Consider the following 20113-nt stretch of genomic DNA (forward strand, 5'->3'; position numbering starts at 1 on the left):
AATAGACAAAGCAATTATTTAGTAGAACACTACCTCACCACAGGGGCAGAGGATTATTTCATTACATTTATTATAAGGGATTTTTAATCTTGATTTTTACTCCCAAGGTGTGAAATAAAAGACAAATTAGCTGAAATACGAATCTGTAAGAGTATACAGCTGTAAGGGACAGAATGTTAAGGAACAGAATTAAGACCATATCATCTTGCTTGTTAGAATTGAAAGAGTTTCACCAGTGTTTTTTCCTGTACATCAGAATTTAATTCAGCTATGGTTTCTGTCATGAGTGAATACACAGGAAAAAACCAGATTGTCTTCAATACAATTTCAAAACACAGGACACTGTAATATTGCGCTTCATGTACCTAAGTGTAAAATAAATAAAAACAGATAATGCTGCTTTAAATAATTTGTAACTGATTTTTAAACACTATATTTGGTTAAGTATTTTAGCTGTGACAACATTCACTACTTTCTCTGTGGCACTTCAGATATATTTTTAAATATTTATGGAAGACTAACAGACTAAAATAACCAAAACCCCGATACTGCCTGGAAATTTGTAGACTATTTACTCCAGGACAAATCTGGGGGGCCTGAAAACACTGACAAAATGATTAGCATTACCAGACAGTGAAAACAAAAAACATGTAGTGCAGTGAGAAACAATATGGTGTTACATTTCTAAAAATGATCCAACTTACAATGCTGTATATCTGTCCATTGCAGACTGCACATCTCTACGGTAAACTGTTCGAAGTATTACCATGACAGGGTCAAACTCCTTATCCCAAACTTCAGCTGTTATTTAAAAGAAATTACGTGTTAACATTCTTTTTAAAGACCTTACATCTTATTCTAAGAGTCTCTTCTTAACTAGCTTTAATTATGTGATTTTCTATTATATAACTATTTCAGCAAACCACAGCAATTTTTAATAACTCTAATAATACTTACTATATTAATAATTACCACTATCAAGAAAGAAAAGTATTTCTTGTGAAATTTTGATTTGTTTCATAACAACAAAAAAATAACTATTAAGGCAACAGTTCTTTTCTATTAACAAATTCCCCAAAACAACTCTCAAAACACTTTTTCTGTGCACATCTTGTTCTGTTCTTTTTCATTTCCAAGTACATGTAAGAAAAGGTTTAAATTATTTTTCACTTGGTACATGATAAGCACAAGCCCTCTTGAAAATCAGAAGTACAGACTGCAGAGCAGTTAGATGATATTTTACCATTAAGTGTAGTGAACTAAGTGACCTCAAAACCACAATCTTTTGTTCAGTCTTGAAAATGGTTAAGTTTCATATAAAATGATAATCTGTGACCAATCCTTTACAAATATGCCTTTGTTTTTTAACTAATACCTATGCGTTATTTTGGCGTTAAAATCTAGGTTACATCTGTTTAATTTAGTAGCTCGAAAGTAACATCAGGAGTGGCTTTTCAGAGCAATCACAGAAAAGTGATCAGGGCCAACACAGAACAGTCTATAAAGAGATCCCATTTAACTGTCTTCTTTTTCTATTTACAAGTTATCAAAAAACAAAACTAGGTTTCCAACCTACAGTTCATTCTATTAATTGTTCTGAAGTGTTTAGCTCTCATAACACAGCAATATGAAGGCAAGATTCAATGACCCCAAAAGGAGGAAGAAAACCAGCGGACACAGAATTTTAGCTCCACCAGCAGGAATAACACAACACAAGCGCTTACAACATTCTTCCAACTTTTCACAGGCAAAAATAATCAGCTTTGCCACACTTCTGAGATTAACTTTCTCCAGGCAGGAAGACAAGCGGTCTATACTCCTGTATGATGGTCTATACCCTATATATTAACCCCTGCTAAGATTACAGGTCTAGAGATATCCTCATACGCTGCTGAGAGAGAACACTCAGCATAGTTTCCATTATATATGAAATATGATCAAATTTAGCTTGCGAAACATCCATTTTTTCTGGACAGAGTTAACTACTGCAGTCTGAAATACAGACGAAGTTTGTGGGGGCTTCTAATGCACAAGAAGAAAGGACTCAGCGGGGGAGCCATATAGGGAATATTGGAAATGCACACACAACTCATCGTCAGCACACAAATCTACAGAGAATCGGCAGAACACGTTTTTGGAATTTGGTTTGTTTTGGTTGGTTGGTTTTGGGTTTTTTTACTGATAGTTAATGGAAGCAAAATCTAGGGATATCTGTGAATATAAAGTAGATTTCACCCCCCCAAATTCAGGGAAACAAGGGATTAGAGGAAATGGATCTTGACTTGCTTTAACTGTGACAGGCCACAAACTATGATTCTCAAAAGCCAAGGTTTTGAGAACCTATGTAGTCTTATGGAGAGTATGAACACTTAAGAGGGAATAGCAAAGAAAACCATGCCAGTTTTTATTCCTGCAGAAGCTTTTTTGACTTTTTTTATTACCCGAAGAAGAAGCTATTCTGTATAGTGTTACAAATTACCTCGGTATTTACTGCTATAAATGAGATACTTAACAGTTTTCCTCTGGAATAAATTGTTTACCTAAAGTTAAAAAAAATCCAAACACAAAACAACACCCAAATATTGTAATCTAGCATTAGATTCCCTAAATATAAAGTTTTATAATTAAAAATACCATAATCCATTTCTTTCCTTCAAACTCTGTTATGAAAAATACCAGCACTTCACAAGCTCCAGAAATGGGATATGACATAAAGAAATGCAGTTTACATAACATTAAAACAAAGTTATTTTAAATACATAGGTGTTAAGCTGCCTAATTACACATCAAGGAACCTGGATGAATCAATTCTCAAAACTCTGGTTTCTCAAAATTACTTCACCAGTTGTTAACTTGTATAAAAGACCTTTACTGACTAGTCTCACAGCATAAAAGCTGGCAAACAAGTTAGTACAGTACTACTTCCTACATCAACTCCTTTGCCCACCCCCCCCTCGCCCTGCCAAAAAAAAATAAAAAGTCCACAAAAGATTACAAACCAAATGCTTTCAAAATTGCAAAACCTCAACCTTTCCAGTTTTCAAGGGAAGTACGCAGGGGAGGAAGGAGTTAAACCCTCTTCAGCTTTGCCATTAGCTGAAGCACAACCAGAGCACATGGAGCATTTCAGATCCCTACAGGCTTATCTGCTCAGTGACAGGAAACAGTAATGGAATGCTAAGTTCTTAAATTCTTTCACTCCTTTGATATACCAATGCTGTGTTGAGTCCAATTTAGATGACAAGCTGGTCAGGGGAAGACACTTGTCATTTTTGCACTGTATGCATTGTAGAATTATAGAACAGTATTCTATAACCAGCTTAGCCTGAACTTTGTTCTAGACCCTCACTACTGATTGTGGAAAATGTTACAGGATACTAATATCGTTAAACAAAATAAAATAAAGAATCATGGTATCTTTAATAATCAAAATGTGAAGAAATTCAAAGAAAGTATCTTTGCAACTGACATCTCACTGGTGCTAACAGTTCTAAACTACTGAAGATCAGATTTTTTTAAACCATATAAATGATTAAATATGCAGATCAGTAAAATAAAATAATTCTTCAGTTCTCCATTTTCCCTTGTTTTCTGAGGATACCTGAGTAATGTGAAAGCTCATTTTCACCCTAGATCAAAATGAATTTATTAAAGACTACTGACGGTCTTTAGCAATGCTCTTAAATTTAAGCAGTAGACAATAATGAAAAAGTCAAACAAGTTTTGTGGGGTTTTAGTGGTGGTAGTGGGTTTGGGTTTTTTGTGGGGAGGATGAGGTGGGGTTTTTAACATCGTTTGGTAGGTTGGGTTTGGGTTATTTTTAAGGAAAAAAACCCATAACAACAAAGCCAAACAAACACTGATTAGACATCTTATCCCAGAGAATGCTGCAAGGGAACACAGATTGCCATACCTTTAGGTGTATACATTCCTTGTTGCATGGAGCCTCCAGGTTCAAAAACAGGAGCTTTAAAGTCAGCAACAGCTGACAGGACTGATTCAAAGCTTAAACTTCCTGGAATAATACCACTTTTGGGATTGGGGTTTTCTGGAATGTAATGTCTGTGTTAAGGAAAGCAAAATTAACTTAATTGCAGGCCACGCCATTTTACTCCTCTCCACATTTTCAGTCACTCATTTCACACCACGTTTCGTTTCGGCAGTGCTCTGTGCTTACCACAAGAGGTCTGTATCCTCCAGCTGCTAGAACTGTAAGGATGACTGAAGAGAAGCAAAGCCTCCCAGTTAGGACAGTAAACTTTTTAAAGCAAGACAACTGCTACACGTTTGGCTCAAGACATTAAGTACTTAATGAGAAATAAAATCCACTATCTTTAGTGTATATAAAGTTTTTGCACTTGCCTTTATTTACAAACATTTTGTCTCTCTTCATAGGAAGAATATTTTGCATTTACAGCTAAGTGCAGAAAAAGCAAGTAAATAGCTCAGGATCCATGAACACAATAAGTAATTCTGCATCTTGGATTGGATAGTTCTCATTTTTGGTAGCAATACTTAACTGACCTACTGACATTACTCCAAAACACAAGTAGCACTTACAAATAAGTAAACTTCTGCTTAGTGAAAAGGGATTGCTTGTATAATGATTCACTTATTTCACATAGTTAAGTGATTCGCTTAAGTGAACCATTCTAAGTGATTGCTTATTTTACACATCTAAATCTTTGAGTTACTAGGTCATATCATAACAATTAATAATTCTTACTACAGATTTGTAACTCTCGATCTCCTCCTTTCCTATCTTTATATTCCTACTATTTTTGCTCAGTGCCTATCCCTGGATTGCAAGCTCTTTTATGCAATCATGACAAGCTATTTAATTTGCCTCCAGAACCTAAGACACTAATAGCAGTAAAACCTGCACATCTGTAATAAGCTGTCTGGGAACATGAACTGTATCCCTGTGCAGGAAGAGCTCCTGGAGTTTGCTACTCTTTCCCCCAGAACATAAGCACTTCACTCCAATGTCAAAGCAACATGTAGGATTGCTATTATTTGCATTTTCTACTGATAACAAAAGCAAATATAGTGTGGACTGGCTGCTTTTTATACTGGCATAAAAATAGCAATATTGAAAGGCTCAAACCCAGATAAAGGTGATGTTTGGCTAAACTTTCTACAAGGTCGTTGGAAAACAGACTTCTTATCTCACACCTAAAAGACTTCTGCAGTGTTAAAAACCAATAAAAACAGCATTACAGTATTTTATATTTTAAACTACTTGTAATTTAAACTATTAAAAAGTATAGCATATTTTGTAAGGAAAAAAAAATGGAGGAAATGGTCTTTGCTAACAAGTATATGCAGACACACCTTTACACAATTTGTTTTAATTACATAAGCTAAAAACATGCTGTTCAAGCTCCAAATCCTATTACTATTCAGGCACCTGTCATTCTCATTCATGCACATTAGTTAATGTATTCTAAGGATATGAGATCCAATAATGAACTGTGTGTCCTGTCATTCATACAGAGTTGGGCTACCATCTCCGCTCTGAGGATCTCATCATCCGTCATTCCTAGAACAATAAAATTTAAAAAGCCATTAAAACAGCACGATTTTAAAATACATGTTCAGTTTTCATTTGACATTAAAAGCATGTCAAACTTGATATAAACTAATATTAAGTAATCATATAGTGCTATAAAAATACAGGATAAAAAGGAGGGAGTGCAAATGTTATGAAAGACAATCTCAGTCAGAAAAGACAGGTACAAATTAAAACTGCTGTCTTTCTGGAAAAGACAGAGAATCTTCATGTGATCACCTATACAAATCACCCACTTCCATTAAAGCTGTTTTTCTCCATTATATTATATCTATTTCTAATCCATAAGGGATTAAAATTAAATAACTGGCAAAAAAGAAACCAAGTGTTGAATGCTCTGAGTTACCATATGGTTTATCAGCTTTATGGTAGCTACTAAGTGCTGCATATAAATGAACATGTTTTAGTGTTATTTACATACAAGTATTCCTAAAGCAGTGATTCTTACCTAAATGTAAACGAAGACTTAACAGAAGGACCAAAAATGTTAAGGCTCCTTCCAGCATGGACCTTTCGTGCTCTGAGTCAAGAACTGTATTTTGATGCTGTGATGCCATCGTTAATAGATCGACCACCTTAAATCTACACAGCAAACAGTAAAGTCAGAAACATCATTCTCCAACATTAAAACACGAATGTGAAATGTAATATAAACTCAGGATAGCATTCACAACAACCTAAATGAATACAAAGTGAAATAAATGCAAACAAACTACATGAAAATCTTCTTTTTAAATTTAGATTTTTATTTATCTATGGAATGTGCTATAATGATATTTACTCCTTATGAAAACACCTTACATTTATGAAGATACAAAAGGTAATGAAAATTAATGTTTTCAAACTCTGATTTATTTTTTTTTCTCCCCGAAAAGCAGACATCTTTTCTGTGTCTCTTACTATTGAAGCTCTATTTATCTACTTCTTCAGGCTGGAATATCCTAGCATATGAACATCTGTAAAACTTAAAAAAACCTTAAGATGCTCAGAAAAAAAAAGTCTGAAGGTTCATTACCACACTGTAAATCAAAAGCCAATTCTGTTTAAAATCAAGAGATACTTCTTTCAGTAAAGCCCTTAGATGAGTGTTCATTTTGGCTAGGCACAGCTGTACCACTGAAGATGTGTATCAGACGTGCCCTTTTTCTATCACATTGTATAAATTAGTCAACAGCTAGCACAACATTGAACAAGACCATTCTCCTTTTAACCTTACCTTTCAAAAACAGATGAAATAAAATAATCTGGGTCCAGTCTAGAGGCACAGACCTGTAGAAAGAGAATAAATTAATTTTATTCAATTAATTTTATTCAATATTTGTTGGTAAACAGTATTAGCTTGGCTTCTCAGAAAACGTAACTTACTTGCAGCAAGTAAATATCAGGATCAATCATGGAATTGCAGAAATGGGACTGCACGTAAGTCATGGCCTGTCCTTTAATTTGGAGACCATTCCTAACCCACATGTTGCTGTGAATTTCAGAAAGACTTGCCTGTTCAGGGAAAATAAAATAAAAAATTATAAATATATCAGGGATATTCAGCTATTCAATTCAATGTTTAGCAGATCATCAATATATGATTACAGAAACATAAAAAACATAGAAAGGTTTAGGTTGGAAGGAACGTTGGAGATCATTTAGTTCCAACCCCACTGCCATGGGCAAGAACACCTTCCACTAGGACCAAGTTGCTCAAAGCCCCATCCAACCTGACCCTGAACACTTCCCAGGGATGAGGCAGTCACAGCTTCTATGGGCAACCTGTTCTAGTGCCTCACCACCTCACAGTAAAGAATGTCTTTGTGATACCTAATCTAAACTACTCTTTGTGATACCTAATCTAAACTATTCTCCTTCAGTTTAAAGCCATTGGCCCTTGTCCTGTCACTACATGTCCTTGTGAAAAGTCTCTCTGCAGCTTCCTTGTAGAATCATAGAATAGTTTGGGTTGGAAATGACCTTTAAAGCTCATCTAGTCGAACCCCCCTGCAACGATCAGGGACATCTGACAGATACCACACTTTAATATGAGAGCACATTTCAGACAACAAAAGTAATCAAAGCCAAATGAAGTGATTTATACATCAGAAGTACTCAAAAAATGAAGATATTGTGGTTATAAAGAGGTTAGATCTAGAAGCAGTAATTAAAAATACCGCTCACTGCCACTTATATACAAATAAATCCAAATTTGTAAATAAAAATAAATTGCAGGGTGCATCCATTCTTGAACTCAGTCTGAGTTTAAAATTAGAAATTTTCAGATTCATGTTTCTTTTCAACTTGCACTCCATTCTATTCACATAACAGTTCTATGTTTTCAAGGGGTTGGTTCTTCCTACCCTTTTGGAAGTGCTATAGTGAATATTATTATATACCTCTCAGAGTATGATAACTAATGCCACATATTTAATTTTGGAGATATGAAGAAGAAAAAAAAAGTTTCTTATACTCAATATTTTCTAGTTATTATTGTCACATATAGTTATTTTGACATTCCACAATTAAGACACGCTTACCTTTGCTAAATACTTCTGAATATACTTAAATGACTAGGGTTAAAAAAAATCAGACAGCAACTATTTTTTCTGTATGTATTCTGTCCATACCTGAATCTGAAGCGGGTGAATCATTAATTTCATCAGCATCTCCTGATCTGGCAAGATAGTATCCAGATCTAGTTCTTGGCATTTGACAGCCTAGAAACAAAAGCAAGCACACACTGTACTGAATGATCACATTCGACAGGGAACTTCCATCTGTGTGACTACAACACGTGCTTACCTTACTTAAAAACATGGCAAAGTAACGGTGCAACGGCAAATGGAAAGTAACTTGGTTAGGAGCTGGCTGAAAAGTAAAATAAAGGTATTTTAATATAATATACTGAAAAAACCAAACTTACAAATGTCTTTGTCACAACCACCAAGGACAGTATCTTGGCATGTCTTCCTTTGATGGACTTTCTACTATTACTTCACTCCCCTGCCTTTCTGACTATTCAAGTTCCCCTTCAACAGCTGTAGTTTCTCTCTAAGTCCCCAGTAGCCAATGGCACTCTGAGGTGTTTGAGAGTGTTGCCTGATAACTGGCAAAGCTGCTCCCACTACCACAGCATAACAGGACTTCTCTTTTGCCATTGCTTCAGCTCTTCATTCAGCACAACAGTAGTGTATCAATAGCAGTGCTTTTAAAACTCACAGAGCTTAAGATTGCACCAGCAAATCTAAGTCACCAAGACTCTACAAATAAAGGATCCTAGGATATAACATTGCAACTATTAAGTACAAACTCTAATTTCAGCAAGGCAATCCTTTTTTGATCACTATTTTGAGCAATGACTTAATTTAAGGGGAGAGTAGGGGGCAGGAAGTGTATCACCTTTGAAATTTAATCAAATTTTCACAGTACTTTGCTTAAATTCACTAAGGATATTTACCTCATCTACAAAGTTGATAGCATCAAACCAGTCCTGAAGTGCTTCAAGGCAGTATCTGACAACATTCCGTGTGTATTCCTGTGTTTCCTGCAGTTAAGAGAAACCAGCACACTACATGAGCCAAAGTAGCTTTAAGTAAGTATCGTTTTCCTACTACAAATACATATGATTATTTCAAGAATATTTTCACAGAGACATTAAGGTTGGGAAAGACCTCCAAGATCATTGAGTCCAACCCAAAATGCTACAATACCACAGTACTGCATAGATTTTAACAGTAAGCAAACCTTGTTATGACTGTATGATGTAACTCTATAACAATGCCATAAAACTACATTATATTTCAGGTTAAATGATGTATTTCAAGACTAGAGCTGTACATTGCTGCTTCTCTCTTGGAAGGCTATGTGCAAAAAGGGAAGGCAGAAGGGGAGCTAAACCAAATTGCTCTGTGATCAGCAGAACTTGCAAAGTTTCATTTCTTAACAGATTTTTCCTTTAATCTTCCCCCTAAACACAGACTCCAGACTTGCCTCACGCTCTCAGGCCATCTATGACACACTTCTTATGCAAAAACCAACAGTGCTTAGGCCAACCAGAAGCTGTGCAAATGCCGACTGGCTCAGTCAGACACCTTTTCTCCTCAGGAAATACAGCAGCCATACTCCCATCCTGTTGCTCCACCCTCTGTAGGGGGGCCAGGCTCTGCAGGTTTTCCCTATCCTGTGAGATATGAGTTATAATCTCTTCCCATCCATCAGGTTTCACTAAATATGTACAATAATTAAGCTATGAAATTTCTAGAACATTTTCAGACTTTTTGAGAACAACCAAAGGATTCAAATGTGGCTGAGGACATGACTGACAATACAACAGGTGGAGCAAGGAATATTACAGGTCTTAAAAAAAAAAAAGGCAGACTATCCCATTCCAAAGCAAAAAAGAAAGGAATACTGCAAAAAGCCAGAAGTTGTAGTTCAGTTTTCAAGAGCTAATGTAGACTCAAATTGATACATTCATAATGTATCAGTATAACTTACAACACAGAAATGGCTGGTTTTAACTTTTAAAATCACATGGTACGCTTGGGTACATTTTTTACTGCACAGTTCAATTCAAGTATTACTGTCTCATGGACACTATCAAGTATCTCAATAAGCTAATTTCAAATATAAGTATTTTTTTCATAGAAAAACAGTAAAAAGTGGGGTTTATATGTTAATTATCCCTAAAAGCTGATGGATTCAATTTTTTGCTATTACTTACAGTCTAGCAAATAGTAACAAGTTTTTGCTCTAGTTTGGAGACAATAAAATGTCAAAACCTAAGAGGCTTTCACCTTCTGACTGATATTAAAACTACACAAACCCATAAATTACTCCATCCCTCATTACAATGAACTGTGTTTTTGCAGACACAATCAACATTATAATCACATTAGGACAACTTGTGTATCTCCTTTCCCACTGAACAAAGGTAGAATGACTCAGAGACATGTTATCAAGTTCTTCATCAGATCAAAGTTATTCCATATGTACAGTCATATGGAATGACTTGTACACATCCTGAACTTGTAGTCCCAGTACTGGAGACAATAAATTAGGTTCAAGCATGAATTATACACAGAATCCAAGCTCACTGAAGTTTTATGTTATTTGATAGACAAAGACAGCATAATCCAAGACTTCTCAAACACAAAACAGATAGACCTTTCAAGTTTGAGAATTCTAGAATAAGTCATGAATAAAACCAAGAATTATGACAAAGAAACATTAGCCTTACCCTAACTTTGCAGTGTGACAGAAGACCCCACATTGGCTGGGCACAGGCTTCCAGCTCAGCAGCAAAGGCAGCATAGTATGTCTGCGATTCAAACTCCACGTGCTCATTTAATTCTCGTTTATTTAAATTCATACCTTCAAAGATTTAAGCAGAGTTATACAACCCAATATTTAACTAGGGCTAAATAGAATGCAGAATTTTTAGTGTTATGCATTTACACACGAATAAAGAGAAAAAAACCTCCACAAAGTGTAAGAATCTATTTTATCTAGCAGTAGAATAATTGATAAAATATGAGAACAAGTAATAAAGTTTGTACAGAAATAAACCAGAAAAGAACATTAGCTTTAGACCGGCTAATAACTGCAGTCCTTGCTGTTCAGGTGACATTAACTTCGATTTTGAATGTCACTTAGTCAATGAGAACATTTGGATGCTGGTCCTCAGAACATTTATCAGTATTGAGAAGCTCACCATTTTGAAATATTTCTTTTAAATAATAAAAAAAATTCTCCATTGCAACACTTAAAAAAAAATCCTGATTTGTCAAATTAATTTCCCCAATACTTAAATTTAGAACTTCACCAGTAAAACACTTCTAGTACAAGTTATGATGTGTACTTCAAGTACAACCTCAGAATTCTTGCGCCAATCTGAGTCAACTAAGTGTGATGCAATTGTCTTGTGTGTAGTTGAAGAGCAAAGATCCATCAGATAATTTTTTTAATCTACCTGTTTTCTAGAATATACTGTTCTCTTCCAGAAATACAAACTTATGACAATACTAATAAATTAAATATTTACATACAGCATTGTAAGGATTTTGCTACTGTGAACATTAAGTTGTCTTAACATCCTTGTATTAGTATTGATTATAAGTGTCACATACCTTGAAAAAATGATACAAAATTCATCCATGTTACCAAAAGACCATGATCTTCCAAAAATTTCTTTGCCACACTTTGGTGTGAAAGTATGTTTATAAAATCACTAACCAGGGGCCAGTAGGTATTATTCTTCAGTAGTGCTTCCCCACAATTCACCACAACATGTAAACTATTTTCTTCATCTAGGTTTAAAAAAAGAAAGAAAACAAAACAAAAGAAGAAGAAAAAGTTATTTTTTCCTTCTTGTTGTAATTTATAAATAAAGTTATAAAATAATGCAAACCCAACAATTAGTATGTACTGTAATGCTGTGGTCAGACACACACAAAGAAAATTGCAGAAAAGAACAGTTGTTTTGTGGCACCTGAGGCTGTTTTTTCATCATGGACTCACCAACACAGATCCCACTCACTAGGAGCCACTCGTACTTTGAACAGTATTGCAACCTTTGATAAGCACTGTATGAGTAAAACCATCACAGTTATGCCTCTTTGAATACTCTCAGGAAGTATAAAAAGACCAAACAATACAATTCCTACTACCAACACCTGAAATCTATTTTGAATTTGACATACTCCCAGTGAGCAAGCTACCTTACAGCATTCAAAAAGCAATCTGGTCATCAAAACCTACGCTGGCATAGTGATTCTGAGAAAAGCAAAGAAAAGCATTTCCACTCTGAATTTTTATGCAGCCTGCCCAAGACTAGGGAAAGAGAAGGCTGCATCAGATGACCTGCCTTTGGATGGCTCTATTCCAGTAAAAATGCACTGAAGGACCACTGTAATTACCCTCTACACTGGGAAACGTTTGTAAGCAGCACAGCCACAGTCAAAAAGAAACACTTATTGTGAGACTCCAGGCTCTGGTTGATGAGGTCCCTCTGTATGTAGAGTGGTTCCCTTTGGCCTGTCCACGAGCAGGGTAACATCTCTGCCTCAATCTGCTCAAGGACTTTGCAAAGAGTTACAGGTCAGTTACATGTTCCTGATTCTCTGTCCCAGTATAGATTAGACAAATCCAAAATTACTTCAAAAGGACAGTGGCACTGCTTCTTATGCAGAGCACTCTACAAGCCAGGGTTAATGTCATTTAAAGACGCTGGTTTTTCAAAGGACGAACCATCACCAATACTTTTTCCTTGGGGGTATAAATTCTTCTCCCATGAAAAGTTCATTAGGAGGAATGAGCTGATAAGAGAGGAAAAAAGTCTCTAAGAACACAGGGACATAAATCCTCCTAGAGAGCCAGTTTTATCATCCGCATCCATATTTCTCCCCCTCATCCTTTCATACCACGTGTGAGAGAGGTAAGGTGAACTAGTAACACTTAGTAGTACACACCAGTAAATCTAGTAACACAAAGTTGGTATCAACACAACTCCTAGGTTAACTCCATTTCACAAAAACAGTTTATCACAGCATCCACAAATACCCTCAGTGAACCTGTATACTTTTAACAGGTGTCAGCTGTTCAAAAACAATTAGGATCTGCAAGCAATGCAAACTAAACATGCCATAGCAGACACAATTCCTGCTCCACTCTCTCCTTGCTCCTCTCCAACGTGCTTTTCCATCTATCCATTGGCTGGATTTGTAAACTTTGTCTCATTCAGATATTAAACAACCTTTTGTTTACAGTAGCTGCACAAAGAGAAGTCTTCTCAATTTATCTCACCAGCACAGACTTTTAAAAGACTTCTCACTATTTCCAGCATCCTAAGTGATAATTTGAAATAAACACAAGATTCAAGCCCACAGAACTGCAAAAGAAGGCCACTGAGAATATGAGAGGGAAAAAACCCAATGAAGTATTTTATGATTTTTTTCTGTCAATGCCCAAGCCCTCATACATGAAGCAGTGAGCAGGAAATGTGGAAACACTGAAAAGCACCAGACACATCCCAGTGGTAGACTTGGCAGTATTAGGTTTACTGTTGGACTCAATGACCAACATAAAAGATTCTATAATTCTATGATAGTATCTTAGCTAAGAGAAATCACTGGTGCTAGGAAAAAGGAAACAATGGGGGAGCTGCTCCAAGGCTAAGTCTTTTCTCACACATCTATCACAAATACATCTGATGTTATTTAACTTACCAGCTTCAGTTTACATCATTAATTACCAGGAAGCTTCTTCAGAGAATGCCTAATCACAGCCACAGCCTTTTTGGCTGCAATTCTGATCCATCACAGAACATAACCACCAACAACATCCTATACTGACCCACAAGTAACAATGAGAAGATGCTCAGAAGTAATTTTTAAATTACATTCCACCAATAAGGCACAGATTTAGCAAAAATCACTTGATATACAAACTGTTAAATACTCAACATTTTTAATACTGTAAAGCAATCTATGTAGGGCAAAAGGAAAACTTCTCATGTTGAAGTGCTGCTGCATGAGGGCACACGAGAGCTAGACGAGTGAGGATTTCCCATTTCAGTAGTCACTGTTTTAGGCTACACACAGAGCAGACTCTGAGAAAAAGGATACTTCGGGCAACAAAAAATACAATTTCACACAGAAGTTGATAATTCTTATTTAGCAACAACACTCAGCCTGTCTAGAGAATATTTTCAGACTCAAACTAGGATAAAGAGGGCTGAGAGGCCTGCAGTCTGTTAGGCACATCAAAGCACGACAAGTTAGCAAGATTCATTGTGACACCATTTTCACATAAGGACAGGTAAAACAAGGAGAGCGGAAATAGGACAGTTGCTTTCATTAAAAAAGTTACACAATGTACACTAGGTCAAATTCAAATTGCCACTCTGTCAAACAAAAGCTTGATCAAATTACTGTATTTACAAAGTACTAAATTATTCTCCTCTAATTATATATCAAGTTTTATTAAGGCAATCACAGGAGAGAAAAATTAAAACAATTTCGAATACTCCAAATAGCTTGTGAAATACTTTGAAAATATTTTTAAAATTCATAAAGGTCTCAATTTGCATATATAATTTCTCATTCAAATAGTTGTTTATGCACTTTACCCAATAAATTAAGCACCTGCAAGGTAATACTCTGAATTCTAAACTATATAACATTCCTACAAAAAAAACCCCCAAAACAACCCTACAAACCAAAGGATAAAACATCAGTATCACTCTTGATAACTACCTTTATATTTCTAAGAAATTCAGATACTCAGCCTCTACTACACATTGCTATATCCTGTACATTTTTGGAAAAAGGGTTGGAGGAGGTGAATGACTACCCAAGAAAAATTAAGTTTCCTCTATAATCAATTTATTATCCATGGAATGAAGCAAACAAACATATCAACCTACCTTGCAATTCACTTTTAATAAGGCAACTTTCCATCATGTACAACAGAACAGTGACCATAATATCCAGCAGTTGGCATTCTTCTGTTACTTGGCGTGCTAGTTCTTCATTGCTGAACAACTGAACACTGATATGCACAATTCTATTAGACATTGTGTCTGATTCATGGCTTTTCTTCAGTGTTTTCATAATAAAAGCATAATGCTGAACAAAAGTTTTTGTAAAAGCAATCTGCAAATTATAAAGAAATTTTGATGTTAACAAGTATTATATAAAAATTATAGCTTTGTTTCATTATGAAATATTCCTTTACAAAAGTACAATCAACATTTCCTGGGAAACACCAGTTGCTATGACAAACCAAAACTGATGGTGTAAGTATCCCATGTATAGTTTCTAGAAACAGTCCACATGAAAAGACCTATTTAGAGAGAGGGGTAACTCAAGCCTCTAATTTTATTACTTTTTCCCAAAATCTGATCTTCTCATTCTATACTTCTCACACTAAAAAAACCCGCCAGAAACGTTCAAACAATGAATAGAAGGTCTCAGCATAACACCCAAAAGTAGTAATAGTTCTAATAATTAATTTATCCTAAATTTTTACATCCTACAACAGGAACAAATGTTCTAAAATGATACATTATGAACAATGAGATTAGTAGTGCCTAATAAAGCTGCCTTGACTTATGACTTGCGCTCATCTACCTATGGAGTAAGGTTTTCATTCACCTCTCAAGGGAGGTATTTCAACACTGAATTTCATTTCTGCTATCATAACATCCGATACTTTTTAATAAACTTTCAGAGCCTTCCCCTCAATAAATAAAATAATTAGCAAGTTTTGTTATTCTTCACACAACTGTTTGGGTTTTTTTAAACGAGATCATATTTAAATGTATCAATACATATACATACCATATGTATCATACCATATTCTATGCACATAGTACAGTTTTGTGTCCTCCACTAGCCTCGGACTGCATTGTAAACCAACCTTTTGCAGGGCATGTACATGTGGGCATATCTGCCAGCTTTGAAATCAGTTCTCACTTAGTACTTTAGGTTCTGAATTAACACCATCTGGACTTGCTTGGTTTAGTAAGAAGACAAGATGGGTAGTGATAAAAGTCTAAAAATTCCTCGTCTATTCCTTCTTCAGTATTAACCTTTCATAAGCATAGAATTAAAAATTTTAAAACCACACTCGGGCAACTGTGTTTTCATCAGACCATACACAAATCACTACTTTATTTTACCTGCCTAAAACTCAGTGCTTCCATATTTTTATTATTAAAATACTACCATGTTTTTCACATTTAGAAAATACTTCCAAAAATATGATGACATAATGCTGCTGTTGTGTCCAGAAACTGTTTCTTCCAGCAAATATCCTCAAAAAAAAATGGACCCGGGGTGGGGATGGGGATGTCACTAGAGGAAACACTGCAGGACTACTTAAACTGCCTTCCTTTATCTGGTTCAGTGATGGAAACATGTATAATAACTGAAAGTGTGTTCTACATACAGCCCCCAGCACAATGGTAACTGTTTTCAGTTAAAGACTTTTTGGAACAAGGTATTTGCAATGCTTCAGCAAAGTTAATACACATCATTCTGGTATTCCAGATATTCCTGTCATATAATTTCCTTTAAATTAAAGCTTTAAACAGTTTTAATCACTGGCAGCAACACTTATCATCAAGACATTCACGCTATTGATGTTAAGCCTCAGACACAAATGACGCACCGGATATTTTAAGAAGTTGGTATATTAAGGCTGCTAGTAAAAAAAGTATATTTTTCTACATATTATTTTTTTGCACTGTATTATGTTTAGATAGGATTTTTGGATTCTGAGATGTAGCAACTATGCATTACTTGTTTTACACAGCACTCTCAATTTAAGTTGACTGCAAAAACACCGTCTTTCTCTAAGGACAAATTTTGGATTTTTTATTTCTTTATTTTAAATCAGCATGCATCAAAATTTTTTGTGCCTCACTCGTATACAATAATGAACCTCTGAAAAGTAATGCAAATTTGCTCTCAATACAGTATAATGGTAGAGACTCTGCAATACACTTAAGTAAAGGAAAGACAGAAGCTTTTCTCCTACATTCACCTGGAAGAAAAATAAAAAAAATACAACCCTTTCCAATTTTGAGAGGAAGAAACTAAACTCAATTCCATAAGTTAAAAAGCTGAAATCCTGTGGTAAACTGCAGTACATATGTAAGAACAGCCATAGTAATCAGTCCATCCACCTCAGAATCCTTTCTTTCAGTGGCCAAAGCTATATACACAACTAAGGGAGAATATAGATCAGAGCAAAAACGGAGATTTTGATGTAACACATCTTTCCAAATAGCTTCCAATCTTTTGCAGGAAGTAGCTGCAAATATAGTTTCTGTATATTTAATTACCTTCACTGACTTACTCTCTGTGATCTTGTGCAGCTTCTAAATGTCTAGCCTATAGAAAAACAAAGTTAATTTTTCCAACTGGCCTTTCCTCCTGGTTGCCACTCAACAATCTCAGAACTTTTAGGTGACTAACATCAGCCCCATGTTTCAGTTAGAACTTACATCTCCCATGTTTATATTCTCAACCCTAAGAAGAAGATACTTCTGCCAGCTGAACACTTAAGGTTCCAACAGAAAAACTGTTCTATGGAATTTGCAGAACAGCATATCCAGGTGTTATTGCTGTAATAGCTGCCTCAATGGTCTCTAGGGGAGGTGCCCAACGAGGCACAGCATTTTTTGTAATTATGACTGTTGATTCATTATCTCTACCAGATGCTTCTGCATTTTCTACTTCCAGTATTCCAGATTTCAGCAAGGCTCTGCCCTTGGATGATTTAAACTCTTCCATCAGCTTCCTGTTTACTGTCAAAACATTCTTTGCCTTCTCCTTGGTCACATGATGGTCTATTTCTCTGGCCTTTTGCTTTTCCTCTTGTCCACACCATAACACCTTTAATCTCCTGGAAGCTTTGGTAAATTTCTCTTCTGCCTTCTTTTTTTTCACTTGTAAGTCTTCCAAGCTTCAAATGTCAGAGAGTGCTGGAAGGGATGCCTCAAGCACAAATCTGTAAGGCAAAGATCACACTTTTTGTTGTGCTGTCTCTCTCATATGTCAAACTGGGAAGAGAGGGAAGAGCTACTTAACCCAGGGTTTTAGCCCACCCCTTTCAACACCTCTTTTCAATACTGGGAATCCTAAAAGGGAAGTCTGTTTTCCTATTTCAAAATAAATCTGTGCAACTGAGATCGCTGGTGGCTCAGTGACTGCTGCCCAGGGCAATGGTGGATCAGTCAGCTCCAGTATGTTCATGCTGGAGGTCAGAGATCTCAACAATTTCAAAGCATGCACAGACAGTCACCTCTGAGCTGTGTCTGGCTAGCTCCCTCAGTTTATCAGAAAACCAATCTAGAAGAATTCTGCTGATTTAATGCACTAAATCACCTCACAAAAAATCAGCTAAATTGCACAAGGGCAGACATAGAAAAAATTAGGAAAGTACATGGAGTGTAGATGAGATGAGAGAAGTAACAGAACGTTGAGAGATCACCTGGAACAGTTTATATACCTCCAGGTATTCCTGCTGTTTGAGAATGCAATATGATTAATCAGCACACAAGATTTTTTTTTTCCAAAAAGCTAAATGGGAGCCTATAACATAAAACATTCTTCTAATTCATCCCAAAATGTTATGTTCTCTCTATGTACATGTAAAAGGCAGAGCCACTACTTGTAAATTAGCCCCAGTCCTCATGGACATGTTTAAAATTCATGCAGCATTGACACAGTTTTGCAACAAAGCACAGGTTATCTTGGGAAAAAACAGTGTTACTGCCTCCCTAGTATTGCTGTGTGACACATTTCCTGCTCCAAGTTCCCTTACTACTTAAAAATGCATTTGAGACAATCACAGCAACTAAACACAGATCCTAAAATACTTAAAATACTTGGGATTTGTGCTTCCAATAAAGTTTTTACATAGGAATTAGCTGTTTAATGAAATACAATACAAAACTGGTAACAAAAAAACCCCTTTAACACAAAAAAATGTTTAAAATCTTTCAATCTGAGCATGCAGTATTGGTGGGTAGAAGATGGACTACTCTACTGATGGTAGTCAGTAGAGATTAAATATATCATGGTCTCCATTCTGAGTGAACAGAATGTGGCTTGTTGTCAAAGGAAGAAAGATCCCATGATCATTAAAAGCTGTTGTTATTACATGGTATAGTAAAAAGGGAAACACAGCCAACACTTACCAGATTCTTCCATGTGCTAGCAGCTGGTTGTTTTTATGGGCAGGAATTTTGCTGGTAATGGATCAGGAGAACTGGATGTCCATGTGGGTCCCCAAATTAACAAGAAGAATGCAAGCTTCATGGTAAGGGTTCATCAGTTAAGTCCTAATCTCTCCTCATGTATTAGCTGAATCCAAGACCAAGACGAATCTAGGCTGGTATCCCAAATCAAAACGGTGTCTTGACATGGACACAGTGTTGCTGAAAGCCCGTATCTTTTTCTTCCTTGCAAGTTATCTTCATATCCTTTGTTTTGATACAGCAAGGTTTTAAGGGGACACAAATACAGGGCTGTTCCACTATAAACACACATTTTTGAAGAAATCTGCATGCCCAGACTTCAGGATTTCTTGATCTTTGTCTCCCAGCCGGGATTGAGAAGGTCCAAAATATTTGCATGGCTCAAGAGTATGACATGATCAGAGCAAAATGTTAAGCCTTATTGCTATGTATACTAGGTCTTGGGAACATGTGGAGCAAACAACCAAACCTGGCTGCACACCAAGATTTAAAACAGGAAGATGACATCCAGTCTCCACAACTCCAGGCCAGGAGATACTTGGTATGGACAACTGCAAAACTCTGTAAGGAAGCACCTGGAAGGTTGCCAAAGTCACCTAGGGCATAGCTGCAGCAAGAACACTCACACTGTAATGGCCTGCATGGAGAAACCACTACCTACTACAACACTTGAAACAGGAATAAAGTCACTGCAATTATTCACCAGCCATACCACACCACAGAATCACACACCGGTGATCCACATATTTGAAGTGATTAAACCCCATTTTGCAAAGTAAAATAAACCA

At 36.0% G+C, this 20113-nt stretch overlaps 1 protein-coding gene across 1 annotated transcript in view; it reads right to left on the minus strand.

Moving 5' to 3' along the window:
• UBR3 (ubiquitin protein ligase E3 component n-recognin 3) overlaps window positions 1–20113 on the minus strand; it is a 104658-nt gene that overhangs the window by 60949 nt on the left and 23596 nt on the right. The window contains 12 exon segments of the mRNA XM_032693887.1: window positions 705–801; window positions 3914–4055; window positions 5457–5542; window positions 6021–6154; window positions 6789–6841; window positions 6938–7066; window positions 8185–8274; window positions 8360–8425; window positions 9015–9101; window positions 10797–10930; window positions 11686–11865; window positions 14982–15210. Of these exon segments, the coding sequence (XP_032549778.1) occupies window positions 705–801; window positions 3914–4055; window positions 5457–5542; window positions 6021–6154; window positions 6789–6841; window positions 6938–7066; window positions 8185–8274; window positions 8360–8425; window positions 9015–9101; window positions 10797–10930; window positions 11686–11865; window positions 14982–15210 (1427 nt within the window).

The sequence above is a fragment of the Chiroxiphia lanceolata genome, chromosome 7, assembly GCF_009829145.1.
Source record: "Chiroxiphia lanceolata isolate bChiLan1 chromosome 7, bChiLan1.pri, whole genome shotgun sequence".
Taxonomy (NCBI): domain Eukaryota; kingdom Metazoa; phylum Chordata; class Aves; order Passeriformes; family Pipridae; genus Chiroxiphia; species Chiroxiphia lanceolata.